Genomic DNA, 22,652 nt, shown 5'->3' with positions numbered 1-22,652 from the left:
CACAATTGAACGAAACAAACTTCATAACGAAAAAACTTTTTTTTGTGTGTGAGAGAGGTAAAGACAAAGCGCCCTCTGAAAAGCGGGCGCCTTGATTATCCGCTGAACGCGGCCCAATAACGAGATCCAAAATTAGAATTCGCCCGCAAACTCAGTTTAGAATTCGCCCCGAGGCGTTGCGATCGCTTCAATCTCCTGTGTAGGTCTCTCGAGAGGTAACGGTTAAAGGTTCTCGCAAGTAGTGATTTCACACAAAAGACAGTAGCACTGCTACATACTTTCAAAATGGAGCCGTTCTACTGGTTCATAGCTAATATCGCCTATTCAAAAGCCTTACTAGATTTTAAGCCCAAACAATAATACAAATAGACGATTATAACTATAAAAATAATTATAACATCAACCATACTTTTTACAACACGAGTAGTGAGTTAATAAAAATACCGTACTTTTTTAAATAATAACGTAATAACTAGTTCTATTTCGTATCAAATAATAACAAGCATTTTATTACGAAACTAATGAGTACGACAACTTAATTTATTAAATTTAATTTTTACTTTATTCAGTGTATTTTCTAGTTCTTGTATGCTAACACGCCATAAAATAAAAAATAAACAGTCTAGTAAAACCATTTTAGGTTAAGAATTTAATCTCTTTGTAGACCATGTGTTGTGTGTTATATCGTGATCGACCGGTAAAATATTCACAATCGGTATCAATCTAAATTAGTATTAAAGAATGTTGTAATATGTATTATAACAAAATTGATGTACTTGTAATTCTATTGGATATTAAACAAAGTATATATATTTTTTTTAATTTTTATTGAGCCTTGTTCCTAACGCTAGTATGATTCTACTAAAAACAAGTATAGTAGGTAAATGAAAATGACACCTTAACATTTTCACCTACGAAAGTACGGAAAGAATCAGTCTGTTGCCAGTTCGCTTTTTTCGTTACGGCCTAGTGGTTGTAAGTATCGAGGTGTTACAGTTGAATGCGCATGACGCGTATAAACATTATACTGCTTTATATTTACAATGCTTTCTTATGTTAAATATGTAATTTGTTGTAAATCATAAGTTCTCAATTCAATTATAAATTGGATTTAACCTATATTTTCGTCATGGTTGAAGAAAAATATTTAAGAAATGAAATTTTAAGCGCGAATTCAACATGATATATGTTAAAATTAGATGCATTTTTCGTTTAAATAATGAAATAGGGAAAAATAAGTTGCATGAACTAAAATCTGTTTTTTAAAAACAAAGTTCAAAGCTAATCGACCAGCGAGTTATTAATAATAATAAAAATGCAAATTCTTTTTTAATAAAGAATTTAGTAAAAAATATGTCGTTGATGTTGTTGATATTGTTTATTTGCTAGTTTTTATTAGAATATTTTTTGCAGATTTTTCTACTAAAGAATATTTGTTGAGGTCGATTACAATGCAAAAGACAACTAGATATATCGATATGTTTTACCAGATTCAAGAAATTCAATATTCTTTATTAATAAAGCTGTTGGAAATGTGGCAATGTTAACAGCTTTATTGCGTTTTTAGAACGATGAAGATTTTTTAGATATCTGGAGAAATCGCTGCATTATTTATAAATTTATCTAGAAAAAAATCTGTTCAATGGTGTTTTTTCTAAATGCAATTAATCTAAAAATAACCAGATTTGCTTTAGCACACAAATGTGAGTTGGTTAATCTGGAACAAGATTTCACAAATGTTTCGAGATTTGTAAAACGGAATCATTAGCTTTATTGTAGAATGAAATGAAGATACCCAGTGCTTGAATAATCAAAATTTGCTGTGTAACTTGCTGTTTTAAACCGATTTAACAAGAAAAATAAACGTGCTTATTCTAGAACTAAAAAGAAAACAAATATAACACATTTGATGATGTGACTAGAAGTATTTTTGAATTGAAAAAGCTTGGGTCAGTTATGATTCAAGACTTCAAAGATAAACGCTTTACCAGATTCACAAACTTTAGGGACAATTTACAAAAAAATCTAACGTCTTATAACTTCAATACCGAAATTTCAGAAGGTTCTACAATATTTATTGTTCTTAAAAAAATTAAGGTAAACTACATTTTATGATAAATTTTCGCACTATTCAATTATTCTCATAATATTGTCAATTTGGCCAAAAATAAAAGCACAATAAACCATCCACAGAATCGATAAAAGGAGCAAAATTATTTATAGTGATTTTTATAAGAAAATGTATTTCTTCATTGATAAAAAAAGTCCTCGACTGTGGAGAAGAATCATTGGCTCAGTTATAAAAATACGTATTGCAAGACATCGCTCGTTTATCAAGGTAAAATTGAATAAAAAAAATTCCTTTATCTCAAAACAGTTGTATAATAAATTAATTTACTTGAAATCCAAGGTTATACTATATTTTAAAACTACCTTAAAATATTATTTGTAATGACTGTGTTGCCGAGAACATTTTATGTCTTTATTGATAACCTATCCTTTCACAATTTTTCAGTTCAATGAAAAGATTTTAGTGCTTTCTACGGAAATCAATGCAGCATTATGTCTGTTGTAAATTTTTTGTACTATTTTAAAATTAGTAATATCTAAATTAAATAAGGAGAACTAAAAGCTCATTATCAAGCAACTAAATAGTGGTTTTATATAAGCAATAAAAACCGGATAAACAACAATAGTGATTTTTTCAAATTAAAAAACTGTCAATCTTTATAATTAGTTCTAAATTAAATTGATGAAAATATCAATTTTTTTTATTCAGGTTCCGACTCTAGTTTCAGTGTTATTACAATATATACTGGCTCGTAAAATTTACTATTTTAACGCTTTACGCCAATACCTCTCATGACAATTATCGAATTATAATACAATAATAATAATAATAGAAACTGCCTTTCTTATAAACAGTAAGAATATGTTTTGTTAAATTTTAATTTGTATCTTAGTGCTCCGTGCTTGGAGCTGTCTACACATTGTATACATACGCACATATGCAAGTAATATAATCTAAAGCTACCTTGACTGATACTGAGAAAATTAGCGTTTAAATTGGATAGCTTTCTAATTAACGTACGCGTTTAACTCAGCACGAGTTCAATATCAGGCTTATGACAGCTTTTAATAAACACCGTATCAATCTAATGCCATTATTCACGTCCACAATATGAAAAACGTACTCGTCAAACTGACGAAGAGTATTATTTACAGTTCGACATACATATATAAATTTAATATTTTGAATTATAATTATATATATATATATATATATATATATATATATATATATATATATATAAATTATTGTTTTATTCTGTGCGCTTTCTAAAAAAATCTAAAGCTCTATATTTAATTAACCATCATTTGATCTGACTATATTATATTTTAACACTTTGCTTCTAGATCTAATAAGTATGCTACAATATGTTTTAAATACTTGAATTTATTCAATATTAAAAGATTTCCCTGAGATATGTGCTTAGGATTTAACCTTCTGTCATTTATCTGTAATATACATATGTAATTTGGCCAGCGTATAATTTTATATACAAATATTTTTTCTTAGATGATGAACTCGTTTTAAAGTCAATAAAAGGGAACTCATATTGTTTTTAAAATACTCTATTAAGCTTTTAAACATTATAAACTTTTAGAAAATACGTTTTAAAAGCAAAATATGTTCCTTTAATAAAGATAGATTATAAATATGGATATAATTTTATATTAAAATATTAAATATGTTTATTCATAATAAAACTAATAATAATGTATAATTAAGGTTTAAAAAGAGACATTTCAATGCATCGATAAAATAGCCATTTACTGTAAAGATTTTTAAAGTTCGAAAGCCCTGCTAATCCATAGGTAAAGAAGTAATTCTGAGTAATTCTCAAGTACAAAGTCTGGAGGATAAGTGAAAGCATTATCCATAACCAAGAAAAATTGAAGTGGCAATCGTAAATCAAGTTACTCGAAATCCATAGTTCCACTATATATGTAATAATTTGTAATAAATCTATGGTAAAATTTTAGTCATATATGTAAAGAAACTATAAATATTTTTTATATTTGGCTTTTATTGCAAAATCATCCTCCGCACATACACCTTTCTTAGTGTTAAATTGAATCAATATTTATCAAGAACTATAATTATTTTTTAAATTGTTCGAACGTATAAATAACGCGTACGTAACGTGAATTGATTTTCCATAACTTGAGTCGTAATTTTCCCTATTACCGAGATCGACGTTTCCGTTTATGATTACTCATTTTACGAACGGTTTAAAATTACGGTCGTAAACCGCGCTGCTGTTTATGTGCGTTCTCGGGCAAAATAATTATACTTTTTTTATATATATATAAGATATATCTCATATATATTTATATATATATGGGATGTAAAATTAATGTTAATAAGAGCACACAAAAATAAGATGAATATATTTTATATATAGATACAAACTATATTCAGGTATAAATGTAAAATGGTGCAACTAACTAATAACCAAGAGATCCGCACGAGCGCATAAGATATGTATGCGTGACGACCATTACAGAGCACGTCACGAAATAACAGGGCAAAAAGAGCGAGGGTGAAAGGAATTCTTAAGGGATGAGGGTGAAAAATTGATTTTTTGCCTTATTTATTTACAAACATGTGTAATGCCGAGTGAAATGCGTTGTTTTTCCATTTATTATGTGACACAAAAATACCGTGAAGTCAACGAATGATGAAGTATTTTTATCCCGCTATTATTAATTGTTTGTTCTAACTAGGTACATTTTATAATTAGTAATTTTTTATCATAAATAATAATATTCATAGTATTAAAGATCTTGATTTTTTGATAAATTTATTTGTCACAATCTTTTTTAATTTTTCTTCGTTGAATAAAAAAGAGAAACTATAAAGGGTCTAGCTTTGAAAAAATATTATGGCATGCAGTGCTAAAAGTAAGTGATTCGAATATTTATAAACTGTGCATAATGCGAACTTTGTGAAATCAAGATCGTTAAATTAATACCAAAACTTTTGTTTTGTTAACTTCAATAGCATTTCTGATGCAAAAGTTATTTAAAAAACATATTTTTCTTACTCTAAATTTTTTATGATTATTTTTATCTTGACTATTTGAATAAGTCAATGCATTTGTAGTCCTTAAATTGATTGATTTAAATCAATCAATTTTATAAAACATAGACAAGTTTATAAAAAAATTGCCTATTACTTGTGGTTTGATTCAAGGAAAATTGCAATTTGCCCTTAAGTTCGAAAGCCTTTAAAATTACTATTGCACTAGATAACCAACGCACTTTACAATAGTATAGAAGTGATGTATTATATGATAAACTTATATCCTGACATTGACTATGAATTCAACTTCAAATAGTGCTCATAATTTTTTTTAATTTAATTAAAATTTGTATTCGATATGGTTTTTTTAGTATTTGAGTTGTAATATGATCTACATATTATATATTGTCTTATAATATTTATTGCGACATATCAAACATATAAAATAAAAAAAGTTTTTTATTAAAAAAATGTTAACGATTTTTACAACTAATCGAACAGATCCTTGCTTTAGTTATCTAAAAACAACCTTCTTAATCAGATAAGAAAAAAGCACTTTTAGTAAAAATCAACAGATTGCAAAAAGTTTGGGGTGTTCCACAATGTTATGCCATAAAATGTTGGCAAACTGTAATCTTATTTTTTTTATTAATCAGTGTCAAAAGCAATTACATATTTTTTCTTTTTTCAAAACGTGTTATATTTGTTGTAGAGAAGTGCTTTAATAAAATTTTTATTATTTAGTATTGACAAATGTAATGCTGTAATTTCTATAAAGCAATACCTTGCGAGTTTTCCTTATGAGCTCTGATACAAAAATTAACTTTTTAGTGGCACGGTATACTTTATAGTGGTATCTGTATCATAAAACGTTATTGAATTGGTTTATGATTGAATAAATGTCATTCAAAGATTCATTCGACGTTATTGAATATGCTTTCGCAAATCGTTGCTATAATACCATTTGAAAATGCTCCTTTGAGACGGCATTGGAGTCAGCGTCGAGAGGTTTCCCTATCAATCTATTTTCAATTTTTCCCTCTTCCGAAACCGAAAGAAAATCCGTGTATATAAATATTCACATACTTGCCGGTTGACTGGCTGACAAACTGATAGATTGACAATGGAAAATCTGACGTACGTTCTATGTATGTGCAATAATTGACAGCTGTCCCGATTCTGCCCTGACGCTTTCAATGTAAATAGATCGTTCTGGGGAAGTTGTCAGTATTTACTACATTTAAATCACAATTGGTGCATTGTGTATTGTTATTATCATGTGGTAATAAATTAATTTTGAAAGCGAATTTCAGGTAATAACAACAATACAGTTTTTTATTTTAATTGGATATTCTATTGAGAAGAGCGAAAATTAAATATTCAGTTTTGATGGTAGAGTGATATTTTTATATTATCTAAATACTATACTACAGTAAAAATGCAAATAATTTTTACTTTATCTGTTTTTATTTTCTTTAATATAATAGTGCGATTTGATATGAAATATTTTAGCGAATTTAATAAAAATATATATTGAAAAATATAATTAATATTATATAAAATTAGAATATAAATATTTAATATAATATAGGTCTAATATTAATAAAAAACTTCGACATAAAATAATTAGGTTAACTTTATCAATATTTATTAGACTTGTTCTTTCAATTAAAACCGGTCATTAAAAATATATTTTCAATTTTAATACTGTAATTCTTTACCAAAAATTAAACTAGGCTTACATTTGCTTCATTAAAATAACACTAAAATTACAATAAAGGTCTATAAAATTATATTAAATCTTTATCTCCAAACTAATAACTTATCATCATCGATAATACAAAAACTATTTACAAACAATGCAAATAGTCATTTCATAATGACCTATTATAATTTCAATTTTGTGCTTTTAAAAGTCTAGACTCTAGAGCATAAGTTTAACTTTTAATAGTTTTAGAAAATTGATTTAGCAAAACAATAAAATAAGACAAAAGGTATTACGATTCCAACGATATTTTGCTAGTCATTGTTGTCCAAAAAATGATTTAAGTCATAATACTTAAAGGCTCTCTTGTGAATTTTTAAGAGAATTTTTTATTCTTTTTTCACGAAAAAGTCTAGAGCAAAGATGTGCTACTACTACACATCATATTCATTGTACCTGCATCCGCCAGTGCTCATGAATAATTTGCTCCTTTGTCTGTTCATTCGCCGCTAGTTTTGCTTAAACGGTTATGTTGGATTTTTAAAGAGTGTTCCTAAGTACGATTGTATAAAGTAAGAGCATTATTATTACTAAAAATGCATTCAATTCACTAAAAAACTTTGTAAATTTATATGAGAATGAAGTTCTACTTACTAGATTTAAAATAAAAGCGATTTTTTAAAAATAAGAAAAATATTAAAACGGGAATAATAATAAGAATAAAAGTTACCCAATCACTTGTGATGGTATTTAATTTTAGAGGTATGATGTACTTATTCCTCTTTAAGGAATTGAAGGTTGTAAATGTTTCAACGTATTTTATATAGTGTAAAACAATAATTACAATAATTTTCTGATGTCACGCACCTTTACTGTTTGTTATAAACTAGAGGTCATCCTAAACATCATTTCACAAAAATGAAAACCTAGAAAGTAAGGCCACACACAATATTTTTCCCATTATTGAAAGAGATATATCGTGACCAAAAAATTGCGGTAATAATTGCAGTTATTGCACATCCATCCTAAGCTAGTCACTAATAAGTAACGTTGAAAAAACTACTCTTTGTAGGGAAATTAAGTGCGCTACAATTTTTCTTTCAAATATATTTATTAAAAATTTCCATACAAGCATTTTAAAGAAATATTAAAAACACATATTTCGATAATATTGGAAAAACACTCATAGTAATAATAAATATATTTGTTAATTTATCTTTAGCATACATAAAAAAATACCAAGACAAATTTGACCACTATAAAATGAAAAGTTTCGCTAATTCGCCATGGTGGTTTAATAACACAATAAAATAAAAAGTTGCCCATATCTACATACTTATTAAACTTAAAGTATGTTATTAAAAAAACATATTTAAAGACTTACAGGACATATGGTATTTTATTTGAAAAAATATACTAAAATAATTTTCCAATAATTTTCAAAATCTGTGGTACTTAAATTTTTGTCACATATTTTTATTGAGAATGTGATCGAGCTTATTTTTTTTAAGGATTTTTAGAAGAAAAAAAAACAACTAAGCCATAAATGTTTTTATAAAGTCAAAAAATTCATAAAGTAATATTTATTTTCCTTGTAATTTGTTTTGTCCTTCATTTAAAAAATCTATCGAAAATCGAAAATCATTTAGCCAAGGAGTCTGTTTCAGTTCAGGAAAATCATTTAGTTTATATTTTAAGATTAATAATTTCTCCCACTCAGTTGCAATTATAAATAATACAATGCATGTCATTAGTATTTTAAAAACGTATAGTTGTTTTCGTTATTTTATACAATTATTGAAAAAACTAGCATACGTTAACCATTTTTTATAAAATATATCAGCTTAACCATTACCCTCGAAAACATGAAGTAAATATTTAATAAAATATATAAGCTAAATTTCTCTATGAACTAAGCTTTATAATAGTTAATTAATACCATTGTTTGTAATGGGGAATTTATACCGCAAGGTGTTAATAATTCCACTCTTTAATATTCGTTATCGTCAGCGTTTGCGGTATTACCACTTTGGTTATTCACCGTGCGTGCTTCTAAAGCATTCGCTTCGCATGTCCCATCCTCCCATTCGAATAACTCATTATGAAATATGTTTACTCCACTCGAATTATCCATTTTTCCACGCGACGGAGCGCTTACTATTGCGCGTCGTAGACATTGAACCGTAGAGTTTAACTCCATGATTGATAGTAGCTAGACTGTGATACACAACGTTACATACTTCTCATCGTGAAAGACAAGTGAGACAGCTTGCTTTGAGTGGTACTCATCTTGAAACTAGATACTAAGATATCGTATGTTATTATAAATTATGCATATTATTTGTTGAAAGCATTTTTGAAATTATTTATATGACAATATAATATCTGTTGAATATGTCAAAATATCAACATTTAAATTTTTTATAATTATAATGTCCTTGTTATTTCTGTAATTTTTTTTATAATAATTAACATTAATCGTGTCTTTTTTATTAAGAAAATTACACATTACTACGTTTTATATTCATATTTTAAAACTGAATTTTTACGAACACTAAACAGTGTAAAATATCGTAGGTCTAGAATCAGTGGTTCCCAAAGTGGTCCCTACGAACCACCAGGGGTCTTCGGGATCATTCAGGGGGTCCATGGAAAATTAAAATTTACGTATTTTTATTAATATGGAAGTTAAAATAAATAACAATGAATAAAAAAAATTCACAAGAATTAATATTTTCTAAATGTTTGGAAACTGATACGAAAATTAAAAAGATTTTTCGATCTAAAAGCTATACCCTTGACTAATATCATCTCCATTGCTACTGACGGTGCTCCGGTAATGGTAGGACGACACCAAGGCTTTCTGGCGTACTTAAAACAAGCTATACCGAATGTATTATCGGTACATTGTGTCATTCAAGGACATCATATGGTCGCAAAAAACCTTAGTGAACATTTGCATGAATCAATACATTATGTTATTAGTGCAGTTAATAAAATTAAAAGACATGCCTTAAATGAGAGATTATTTTCTCTACTTTGTTTGAAAAATGTTAATGACTTATGACCATAATCGTTTACTATTATACTTAGCACAGAAGTACATTGGCTATCTAAAATTGCATGTTTGGATCGCTTCTATTCGCTTTTTTATTCAGTATTGGAATTCCTGGGGAGTCAGACGATGATTTGCGTCACAATTTAAATATCTCAAAAAATGACATCAACATATATGACTGATTTATTTGCCAGATTTAACGAGACTAATTTGAAACTACAAGGTGACACATTAAATTTAATCAAAACTAAAAGTGTAAGATCTGTGTTTGTTGCAAAACTTTTGCTGTAAAAACAAAACTTGGGAAGAGAAGAATATTCTCAGTTTCCAAATCTTATAAAATTGAAAAATAGAGATGAAGATTTGTTTGCTTATTGTCAACACTTAACGGCGCTTCATTCGGATCTTAACCAAAGATTTGAAGACATTCTTCACTTGGATATGTTAAACCTTTTTGCAAGTAGTCAAACTCAGAGCACAAATACAGATAAATACATATAGTCCAGTCAAATAAGGGTTTAACCTCGGAAAGAAAGATAACAAGCTGAAATTTTGCACAGACCTTTGTTTTGGCGTTCTAAAGATAGGGTGAAAAGTCTCATAAGATATCGTGTCTGCTAATCAAGATATTAAAGGTCAAAGTTAATAAAAATCGTTTTTTTGCAAATATCTCGCCTCTTTTGCGTCGCATGTCATTAGATGTTTCACAAAACTTATAGAAAATTAAATTTTCTACAAGTTTGTTAAAATTTATTTCTTCATTTGGTTAATGGTTTTCGAGATATAGCGCGGGGAGTGGGAAGCGCGCATCCGTTTATAGGATAACGCTATGTAAACTACGGAGCCAGAGCTACCTGTACATTCTTCCACAGTTTCGTAGAAAACATCGCAAATTGTTATCTGCTGAATGAACTCATCTAAAGCATTATAACTTTCAATCTCCATATCTTCAAAAATCATCATCGATAATGCAAAAAGTAATAGCGTATGGCCTCTGATACTTCTTGCAAAAGCGTGACCATCCAACATTTTGTCGACAGAATTCGAAGCATAAATTGTACTGAGAGCTTCCTTGATTCCGCTTTCATTCATTATATACCCTATGCATACAATAAAAGACATAAGCATATGAAAGCCTCCTAGTTTCACAACTACTCTGGACAAGTCTGAGTTAGCATCTTAAGCTGCTACGATTTCACGTGCTTTTATGTACAACGGCTGATCAAAAGTTATTAAGCATGTTCTTTGTTAATGTTTCTTGGCAGTGTTTATAGCGCACTGTAATGTGGTGTAAATTGTGTCCATATTACTCGTAGGATGATGAATAAAAGTAAGAAACAGAATCCGAGAAGTTACAAAGTTCTCATTGTTTTTTGTAAGTTGTTCAATAAATCCATTCCACCCTGGCAACGGTGAGATATTTTTCCACTTCTCGTACATCCACAACAAATCAACTACATTAAATATTTGTTCGGTTAGTTCTTCTACATCATTAAAATTTTGAACTTGAATCTCTTGCTCAATCTGGGTACGACATGATTTTCATACACTAGAAGGGGTATATGTGATAGTGCTGCTAACTCCTTTGCACTTAATTTTGTTGTAAATTTCTTTATGCGGTCATCGGATATAACTTCAGATTTTGGAGTTATTATTTTTATCATTCCCATTATATGAACAGTATTATAGCCATCAAGAGTATAAATATTTTTCTGCATTATCCGCTGCATACTGTACTAAGGCACTTGACTCTGATGGTTGATTACGAGGCTGTGGGTGATAAACAGCTGAAATTTAACATTTTACAGTATCACTATATGAAGCGAAAAAAGCTAAACTTGACAAAACATCCAAAAGTATTTTTGGATGTTTGGCCTATCTATATTTCTTCTATGAAGAAATACAGATAGGCCTATTAATAACTGCGAAGAAAGGGACCGTTTTCGTATGGAAGTCATTATAGCATGACTTATAGCCGTGTATTTCGTTTTAAAATGCCCCGTCTTTCCTTTTCTGTTCTTTATAATAACTTCTTGCAGAAAATATAATAATGTTTTCGGAATTTCTTCATTAATATTTTACTCGGGGGCGGATAGGACTTGGTCTCAACAACAGAAGATCGAATATCTTCTCTAATAATCGCTGCAGCAGCTTTCACTACGCGCAAGTGTTCTTCTTCGGAAGTGCCTTTTTTATTTTCATACCAAGCTATGGATAAAATTTAAGCTTGAGCATCGCGAGAAGAAAAAATAGGGAATGATCCAATCTTCGTTGTAATTATAATATCAGTTAAATATTTTTCTCTTAATTTGGAAATGATCTTCATACCATCTGGTACATACTCCGTAAGGACATCTGTCAACTCTTTCAATTTTTTCGCACAAATTTCTTGTCGAGCAATATTTCATTCTTAATTCCTAATAATACAACGAAGAAAGTAATAAAATTATGGTTCAAACGACTTGCCGAGACCACTTTTTTCACGATTGTTTACTTTTTCAAAGCTTATACCAAGTTAAGCAGGTAGAAATACTCGCTGGATTCTATAAACGGATGTACGCCTCCCACTCTTCGCGCTGTATCTCTAAAACGGTTAATTATACAAAACAAATAGTATAACCAAACTTGTAGAAAATTTTATGCTTTACAAGTTTTGTTAAGCTTCTAATGACGTGCGACGCATAAAACGCGAGATATTTGCAAAAAAACAAATTTTGTGACCTTTGACCTTTGATATTTTGATTAGCAGACACGATATTTTATGAGACTTTTCACCCTGTCCTTAGAACATCAAAACGAAGGTCTGTGCAAAATTTCAGCTTGTTATCTTTTATTCCGAGATTTAGCCTTTATTTCGCCTTATTTGACTGGACTAATACTAATACAGAAGAAACTTATTGAATTATCTACAAATTAGAAGTTTAAGCCAATGTTTAAACAAGGATACGACAACGTTCTGGTTACAAAAACAGATCCCAATTTTATATCCAGCATTATGGGTTATTGTACAGAAGTTGTTAATTGCTTTTCCTTCTTCCTATTTTGTAGAACGTGGATTCAGTGCCGTTATGAACCTCATCATAAAAAAAATAAACCGACTAGAAATTAGTACCCGTGGGGATTTGCGGTTGCTACTCACAAACATTGTTCATCCAAGTCATTTAATTTTTTTTGTATTTTAAAACAACAGTTATAATAACAATAAATACTTCTTCAACAAATTGTTTTATTTATAATTTATTTTATAGTAATTTTTCAAGTATGCATTTATGCAGTAATTCACCCAGGGTCTGTGGCCAAGTTTTGAGTATGAAAACGGGTCCGTGGGCCAAAAGAGTTTGGGAACCACTGGTCTAGATCGTATTAATCGATGCAATCGGTTTTCTAAAGCAGATGTTAGCAAACTACTACAAAACAACAATCATAAAAGTTTAAAAGATTGAACGAATATTTTTCATTACAAATTTTTCTGTAACTAGTCAATTCACGAGTAACTCATTTATTAACTAATAAAATAAATCCATTGATTTTACAATCAGTTTTTTGTCAAAAAGTGATTTTTATATTTATATAGAATATTCATAAATTTTATAAAATATTATTTTGCCTTCAGTTTTTTTTAAAACTGTTAAATTTTTATTACATTCGCAATTTGAGGTTGCATACCATGCTGCAACTTAAATATTTAAATTAACATACCCTATTGCGCCCTCCAATTGGTTTGTCGTTTTAAATGGAATATTACACCTAATTTGATCATTTAGAATCGGCCAAACATTTCCCAGTTTGCTCTTTTATTGTGCAGAATTGGGGCGTGTGTTTTTTTAATTATACTAAATTTAGTGTAATTCGATTTAGCGTTAAGAAAATTCTAGGATTTCTATTACTAAACCAAAGTCAATAAAATGAAGTAATTTTCTGCGGTCCGAAGGACAGGATGTAGGCATTCATGTTGTTATTGCTTTCATGTTGCTTTTTTGGAATGACTGGTATAATTCTCGGCAACATACAATTTTAATGGAAAAAATCAATTTTACAATAGTTGTGCTCCTGTAAGAAAGCTGTGGCACTCATCTTAAGAATTAACACACATCCGATGGTTGTATAAATATAAATATTCATCTGGCCATTCACAAAAAAAGTTCGCCGACTTCTAATGTATTAAATTAATTCCTGGCTAATCTCTTATGAGCAAGAAGCAAGCAGCTTATTAATTGTAAATTTAAATAAAATTACATTTATAAAAAAATATTGAACGGTCAGACAATCAAATCTAAAAATCAATAGAAATCATTCAACATCAGAATTTTCATTAAACTGTTTCTGTATAAAAAAATATCCATAGGCGATAATAAAAATAGATAGTTCTAGTTTCTGTTTTTCTTATGTTGTAATTTTTACGAATTATGGTTGGTTTCATAACAATTTACATTTGACATACATACAACGTATTCTTGTTGTCTTGTTAATTTTAAAAATCTGAGAACCTATTTTGTCAACAAGGAACGTAAAAATAACTGTTTCATCCACGCGCTCAACTTTAATGTTAATACATCGCTCGTTGTGAATTTAAACCTTGGCAATCCCTATTGAAGGATAATGTGTATTGCCATTTTGATAATATCGATACCACTGAGACGTCACGGACTATTATTCTAATTGTCTAATGGTCTAATGGCAACGCCACCAACACTATTAATTACTTACGGGTAGTTACCATTTACCCTAATGCTCAATAACAGAAATCAGCTTAACTTAATAATCGTTACAATAATAGTTGCACATTACAGGATTGTTCAAAAAGTCTAACAAATTTTTAAACGTCCACATTAAAGTGGGTAATCCCAGAAAGAATGTAATTTAATCAGTTGTGCTTTAGCCGTTAATACCTGAGTACTTTTTTGTTAAATATGTGTACACGTACTATATGGTGCACATCTGGACTATACATTTCAATAATTAAATTTTTTTATAAAAATAAAATATTATTAAATAAATAATTAATACAAAATTGCATGTTCTTAAAAAAATTCGGCAACTACGGTCACCAAAAACATTTGTGAAGCTATAAGTGATTCATTAAATATCCGTTAATAGCAAAAATTGCATAAAAATCTTGGATATGGGAAGATAGGTGATGATGTCTGGCTACAGAATTAGAAACAAATTCTACTCAAACTATTCATCAGCAAGCCGTGACACTAAACCAGTCTGATTCAAGAGTTCATAGTTACATTAGAAAGATTGGGAAGACTTGAAGACAATGTGAATGTGTTTCATACAGATTGAGCGAAAAAAAAAAATAAGCGCGTATCCGCATATCTAAGAGCTTATGGATCTTAATGCTAACCGACTTCGCTTGACTATTTGCTAACTGGAGATGATTTATCGTCGTAAAAGACAGTGATTATCCAAAAGTGCAATAGCAAAATCTCCCTCATAATTTTTAAACCTAGCCAAAAAATAACAGCAAATTTATATTGTGAGCAGCTGTATCGTTTTCACGATGAAGTAAAAAACTTGTAGGCAAATAGTTTTACAACACGATAATGCGCGTCTTCATGAGACGAAATTGAATCTCGATAAAATTAAGGAACTTAGCTGGAAAGTTTTATTACATCCACCTTATTCTAGGACTTTGCTTCTTACGACTACTATTTATTTCGATCAAAGCAAAGCTTCCTAGTTTGAAAAAAATTAGGAATATAGTTCCTTAGGGCCTCTACTGTTTTTTTCTGCTCATAAAAGATAAAAATAAAGCTACAATAAAGAATGCGATTTCTTGCTTTACGCTAATGACCTGGAAGTTTTTCATAAAAAAAATCCTATCTCTGCAAAGTGATCTTATTTATTAGAGATCGTTTATTAATCAGCCACCTTTTAGTGTGGAGTAAAACCGTGTAACCACCTTCTTAATATCTGATTATCTAAATAAATTAAACTATAGTTTTGGCTACATAATCTATAGGCAAGTTTATTATGATTGACTATCCATGTGAGTAACAATTACGTCCATTGTTCGAGCTTGGACTGCTAGGACCACAATTTTCGCTAATTCTCCCCTGACTTGTACCTTCCATTTCATTAACAAACTTTAACAAGCTGCATATGTGAAATGATGCATACGTATGAATTGTCCATCAATCAAATTATTTTAAATTTTGTAATTTTTAGTGCCAGTATAAACTATTACTTATATTATTAAACATAACAGGTAAAATTGTTTTTTTAATTATTTAAAATTACCTACCTTTGCCATATCCGTTACCATCGCCCCTGAAGTTATCTTCCCCCCTTTGTCCGTCAGTTAATTGTCCAATTCCGCCAAACAATCTGCCATTTTCAGCAACTCCATCGTAGGTTTTGTCAGTTAGATCAATGTCAGTGCCTCTAATAACTCCTTGGTGCATCGAATATGATACAAGTCCCACTGAAAATACAGATTTATACAATATTTGGGTTTAAAGTATCGATAATATTTATGATTTATGGTAATGTATACAAAGTCATCTTGCATAGCTTTGAATATAAAATATGCAGACGAACTATTTGTATAATAGTATTTTTACTGTTTTTTTTGTTCAGTTCATGTGTCAATACCAAATGAGAATATAGTGTCGCGAAAATTCAGATAAAAAATGTTTTTTTATCCCTGGAATTTGTATTATTCTGATCATTTAGAAAATACTATTAAATATTTTTAAGATAATTTGCAATTTGAACCCTGCGTAATTAGTTAACATTATTAGATAATATCGATCTATATTTTTATATTACAACTTATTGATTTATTTATATAATAATAATACTAATATTACATTATTGTTTTTTTACGTACCAAATTTAACTTATTCTTTAATCAGAAAGATAAAGTCAGAATAATATTTTTTTTTTTTAAATATTTATAGACAGCAAATTGAATAAAATGAAATTATTATTTATGAGCAGTTAATTATATCTTTAAGGTTATTTTTATATGAAAATGGAGCAAAATATATATTTAAAAATATAACTAAGGTCGCAGATTATTTCCATGGTCACGTTTTTTTGAAGCCCGTTTTCAATATCTAGAATTACGCGAACAATGAAAGCGTGTTTTTAGGCAGCAGTCCGAGGGTCGGGACTTTGATAAAAGTCCGTTTGATTCCCATTGTCAAAATGTGACCCAAACTTGAAGAAAACAAACTCTAAAGAGAAAATAAAATTAAATTGAAAAGACGTAATTGAATTGGCTTGATTTAGTTCAGGGTTAATTAATTTCAATTTGAAAAGCTAATTTATATAATATAGAAATTATGATATTTATATATTTGTTATTAACCCAATTTTTCAATTAATTTTGCTATAAATATCTACTGTTCAAATATATATTTTTATGAATTAATATTCAATTAATTGTTTAAGTCAGGTTAAGAAAGAGAACAACAAATGTGTCATAAATAACATTCGATACGCAAGCGATGCTGTTTGTTGTATATTAAGTACCAAAGACACATAATAAACTATATAAGCCGTACATTCATTTATATATTTGTACTCACACACACACACACACTGAAGTCCCGCAAACGATGCTTACGAACTACAATAACGCCGCATTTCTACTATCACATTCAACGTGCAAAGTTTACGTACTCAACTGTGTATATTACGCGACACAAAAACTGACAATCTACATCCGATTCCACTACACATCGACGCTCAGACTACTACTTCGCTCCAATAAATTCTCCGCTAAACACTTCCTTGAACTCGGAACCTCGCCCCGCCTATTGTTCGAGCAATTATATCCAGGACACGTGCTCAAGAACAAGCACCGACGATATCTAGCAGGACCGAAGATCTACCATCGAAGCGACTACGTACGACCTAAAGCTGTATATTATTTAGCAAAGTAATACAACCTCGATCGGTTTTTTATTTATATCTTTACGATTTTTCAAGATATAACACATTTATTGAAGTGCCTACATATATACATATGTGGCGGTGATTAAAAGCGGATCACTTGACAAGAATCGCTCTCCTTACGATAAATGGTTTTATAATAAAATAAAATTTAAGCCAAGAGCCCGCTATTTGGTCTACATTACAGCTTACAGATTCGACACCATTGTTCACCTTAGACTGGTCGCCCAGAAGAGTCACGACCCTTAATAATTTGTTGGTGATACGCATTCTTTATGATGCGCTACTTCGTAACATTCTTAAATATGCCATTTTTTATTGTGTTTGCTTCCTTATTTTACTACAATAAAAACACAATTCAATGCTAAAACAATTTATGATATTTTACTTAAAACACTAACAGCGCTTCTTCGTCAAGAGATACATCAAAATTGAATAATGGTCGTTACGTCACACATCGATTACAACCTGACTCTAATGTGCGTTAACATCACAAACTAAATCAATTTATGACATATTGATTACCGACAAAATTACATATAATCGATAATAACGCGTGATTTAAAATCGCCTGTATAATTTTATGAATTTAGAAATTAAATGTAATATCTTAAGTCCTTTAACCCCAGACCTTTATTTAGTGATATCTCAATAAATTTTAATAGTCGTTAATAGTAGCCATAATATTAAACATTACAACTTGTTTTTTGAGCCTTCTTCAATGTATATCTGATTTTTTACGTACGTACATGTATATACTATGTATTTGGTTGTACATATACATATATAGTATACTATAATAATCCAAAATGTCATGGTTCGGTCGTTTCTCACGGCCCCGGGTCCTGGGGCTTTTCCACGTGCAACTTGGGGGTCTGATGTGCTTCCATCGTGACTTTAGCACCCATAAATACCGGTGGTCCCTCGTTGCGGAAAAGTTTTAGTCTCTCGAAGCCACTTTGAGCAACAGCTGCGCCTCCTTCCCCTCTAGGCAACAAGTCGCACAAGCAACTGGACGTACAAATCGACGCATAAAAATTTCATAGACCAAACGATGACCAACCTAGCCTCCCGAGAGACAAAGAGAAGGAAAAGGAAAGGAAAGAGGGAGAGAAAATGATAGAAATGTGTGCAAAAGCTAGAGCATATTGTATATATTTTTTTCCTTGTTGACAAAACCCTAACTCCGTTAAGAATTTTAATTACTCTAAAGAGAGAAGTCTGCCACATATTAAATGCAACTCTTAAATCATCTGCTTATAGAAGAAAACTTGCATTGGACGATATTTGTTAAAAATTACTGTTATTGTTTTGGTGACAGACAGAAGGTTAGCAGTGGAACAGGCGGGACGAAACACATGCTATTTGTCAAATTTGTCAATTTTGAAAGTGATTAAAGGCGTATCTGTGGATAGTAATTTTGAACAATGCGACTCGTATATAGGTATTTAAGCGCATTTATCACCTTTTTATAAATAGTCGTGACATTAGTAAAAAATCAGAAAATGATAGCGTAGATTGAAATCAGATCAAAAATACGTTTTATAGCAGTAGCAAAACATTTTAAAATGAAACCGTGAAGCAAATTAGGCCCAGAACAATGCCTCGTCTCAGTTTTCAGTCATCAGTTTTCTTATCGAGCAATACTGTAAACCATGTAGAAGAAGCAACTGAACATAAAATGAAAAAGATTCTTGGAATACAAAACTAAAAATTGCACCAAACTGTCAATATTTTGTAAGCCGTCCAAAGCTCAAACTCAAATCCTGGCGCTTTCTTTTGGCAGATATATGTACGTATTATTTGCATAACTGTTTTTAGTGTAAATTGTTTTAAATTTAGATTCGTTTAAAGGGGTGCAAAATAATAAATTATATTGATTTCATTATTTAAGACAACGATATAAGTCAATGCTATGTTGTTCAAAGAAAATTTATATTTTTGTGTATGCTGAAATAGTCCGTTGGCGTTTCATATGGCGATATTTGTCAAAATCGTCATTATGTGATTTTTTCTATAACTGTGATTAGTAAGATAGAACTCATTTGCTAAATTAATTCTTTTATCATTATTTCGATTTTGGCTATTTCGTTGATTTTTCAGTTTTTTGGGTTGGCTGGTCCATATTATTTTAATAAGTTTTTCAGCGTAAATTTGCCTTATCTTGGTTGGCTAAGTTTTCTTTACATTTTTTGCGTTCATATACTTTAAGGCGTTTATTGTAATGTTGTATTTATCGCAGGTTGCAAGTTGTATCTTTATTTCTTCATTATTGCTCGACTGTTCTTATCTTATTTAATAGTGTTGTTAAAGACCTAATATCTTTAACACCTGCTACAAAAACTAGTGGTGGTTTTGGTTTATTGGTGTTGTTTATTAAGCATTTTTCGGTTACTTGTTACAGCAGCTCCACGGAGAGTAGTTTCTTAATTTGGTTTGTAATAATAGTCTAGACTTATCTATCACTTCTTATTTGTAATTTAATTACGGTAATTTTTCCTCACATACGCAAGAAATTATATTGTGATATTGCACTTTGTGTTTAATTACACGACCGTTTCGATTTAGTGTCAACACTTACCAATAAAAATTACCTTATCGTGAATTTCCTATTCATGATTTATTATTTTTATTTTTCTTAAAACAGATACTATTCAGATTAACGAGTTTAATACTAATGTTTTAAAATTTTATAAATGTTATGTTAATTATCATTAAACTTTTTATAACAATATAAAAAATTAGAATTTCAAAATCAAATTATATAATTAATTTATAAGAAAATAGCAATATTTACAAGAAAAATGAATCATATTTTGGTATTTCTTTTCTCAACACAAATCCATATTCCACCACAGACTATACAGAGTGTGTAAAAAATGTACAAATATACTCACAGTTCCAGGTGCAGCCAATGAGCTCTATTCTCATGCAAATCATCCTGCCATACATGCTGAACGGGTAAATGCGTAACTTTTGAGCCAAAAGAAAAGGGTCCAGCCTCTGTTCCACAATATCCATTGTGTTGGAATTTCCCTGGAGGAGCTGTAATGAAAAATGATGTCCGTGTTTAATGCAAATATTCCATGCGTGTGTGTTTAAAATTGTATTGCACACGCAATGTAGAAATTGTATGTAAAATTTTGATTATTTTAATTTGAGATTTGATTTGAATATTAGTTAATAAATACAGATTGTTAAATTATTAAGTTTTAATTTAAATAAATAACATAAATCGTATAAATACGTGACTCAAATTGCTGCACAATATTAATTATAAACAAAAATACTGACACATAAATAAGAACAAGAGCGTCCTACAGTAGAAAATAATACAAAAATTAAATTAGTATTTTTTTAACGCGGGATTTCATAATATTATTTAATTTGTGGAAATCTCAAATACACAATATTAAATAATATATAATATTTTAAAACCATAAAGAAATATGGCAAGAATTAAAGAACGAGTGTTTTTCGTACACCATACACGCGAATATATTTTACTTAGCACAAAAGCAAATTACTCATAAAAGCATTCATTTTTTTAACTCACAATGCAATTGTTTCGACCGAGCAGTGCCGCTTTTTTTGTGCACACGAGTTAAAAATGCAAACTTTTTACAAATCCCACCGGGTAGGAGTTTCGCCGACCAAGTTTTTTAAGTGAATTGCTTAACTGAAGTTTATATCAGCACTTTTGCTTAACCTACATAAGGTAAAAGCGCGCTATGAGATACAGATGTTCATAGGATACGTGAAACATTTCAAATTTCGAGCGCTAGGGTAAAAACCATAAAACGACGAAATATATTAATAGAATAAACAGTTTAACGTATATTATATTATATAAAGATCTTAAAGCATAATTAAATATTAATATACTTTCTTTATTAAAAGAATATAACTGTATATGATATAAAATAACATTCTAATCTCAATATTTTTTTTAAACTATGGCTTCCATTTAATTACGCTGGACACTTTTTAACTGACGAATAATTAAAAAAAATACACTAAAATAAGCATTGTATTTTTCTAGTGTCACAAAAAGGTGAAAATACGTACATAATTCTATCAGAAATAAAATGTCAGTTAATCAGGAAATTCATATAGTGTAAGGATAAAATTTTTTTGAAAATATCGCTACTAGATTTAATAGAAAAAAATACTATGATCCAATTAAAAATAAGCGTCCAAATAATTCAGATTCCCAATAAAACAGGAGCATAAAAAAAATCAGTCAAGTAGCATTAAAACTTAAGCTAATAAAATCTTGCAAGGTTAAAGAAGCTTACGAATCATTTTTTAAATGTTTACAATTACATTGTATCACAACTTTGCCGTTAAAATTAATTTATTACCTATTTATTTTATTATTTAATTAACCTAATCACAAGTTGTATAATACAGCAAACGAAAAAAATTAATATTAAATAAATTATATGAATTCTTTCTTCAATTATTATTTCTATATTCCTTCATTTTTTATAATATATTATCTACCCTTAAATAATCTTTTTTGCTAATATTGAATCTATGTATATTGTTTTTTTATTAGAGTAATATTTCAGATTGAGAGTCACTAAATTAAGCGAGTGAAGAAATGTGTGTTTCGCAATACTAGAAAGAAGAATAAATAATTTTGACTCAATAAACGAGGGATGTTTCGCAATATGAGCAGTACGTATTGCATCTTGACAGTCAAAAATTATACTTGCAGTAAAGACATACCATTTAGAAAATAATTAGCCACTTAAAATCTTGTTAGTTATGGATCATGCTCCTGCTAGTCCTACAGACCTTGAGGACGACCTACTGGAGAAAATCAAGTTTATTAAGATTGTGTTTTTTTTCTTCCAGCACTATTCCATTACTTCAGCACATGGATA

At 29.5% G+C, this 22,652-nt stretch overlaps 1 protein-coding gene across 1 annotated transcript in view; it reads right to left on the bottom strand.

The window, feature by feature from the left end:
- The window catches only part of Ddr (discoidin domain-containing receptor 2), a 187,782-nt gene that overhangs the window by 81,456 nt on the left and 83,674 nt on the right, over positions 1–22,652 (bottom strand). The window contains exons 6-7 of the mRNA XM_088188380.1: positions 20,658–20,805; positions 16,103–16,282 (exon numbers count right to left, since the gene is read on the bottom strand). Coding sequence (XP_088044506.1) covers positions 16,103–16,282; positions 20,658–20,805 — 328 coding nt within the window. The remainder of the gene's footprint in view (positions 1–16,102; positions 16,283–20,657; positions 20,806–22,652) is intronic.

The sequence above is a fragment of the Plectrocnemia conspersa genome, unplaced genomic scaffold, assembly GCF_051122295.1.
Source record: "Plectrocnemia conspersa isolate PC_06_02 unplaced genomic scaffold, ASM5112229v1 ptg000006l, whole genome shotgun sequence".
NCBI classification, from domain to species: domain Eukaryota; kingdom Metazoa; phylum Arthropoda; class Insecta; order Trichoptera; family Polycentropodidae; genus Plectrocnemia; species Plectrocnemia conspersa.
Note: the sequence above shows the minus strand (reverse complement) of the source record. Positions and strands in the feature narration are given on the sequence as shown.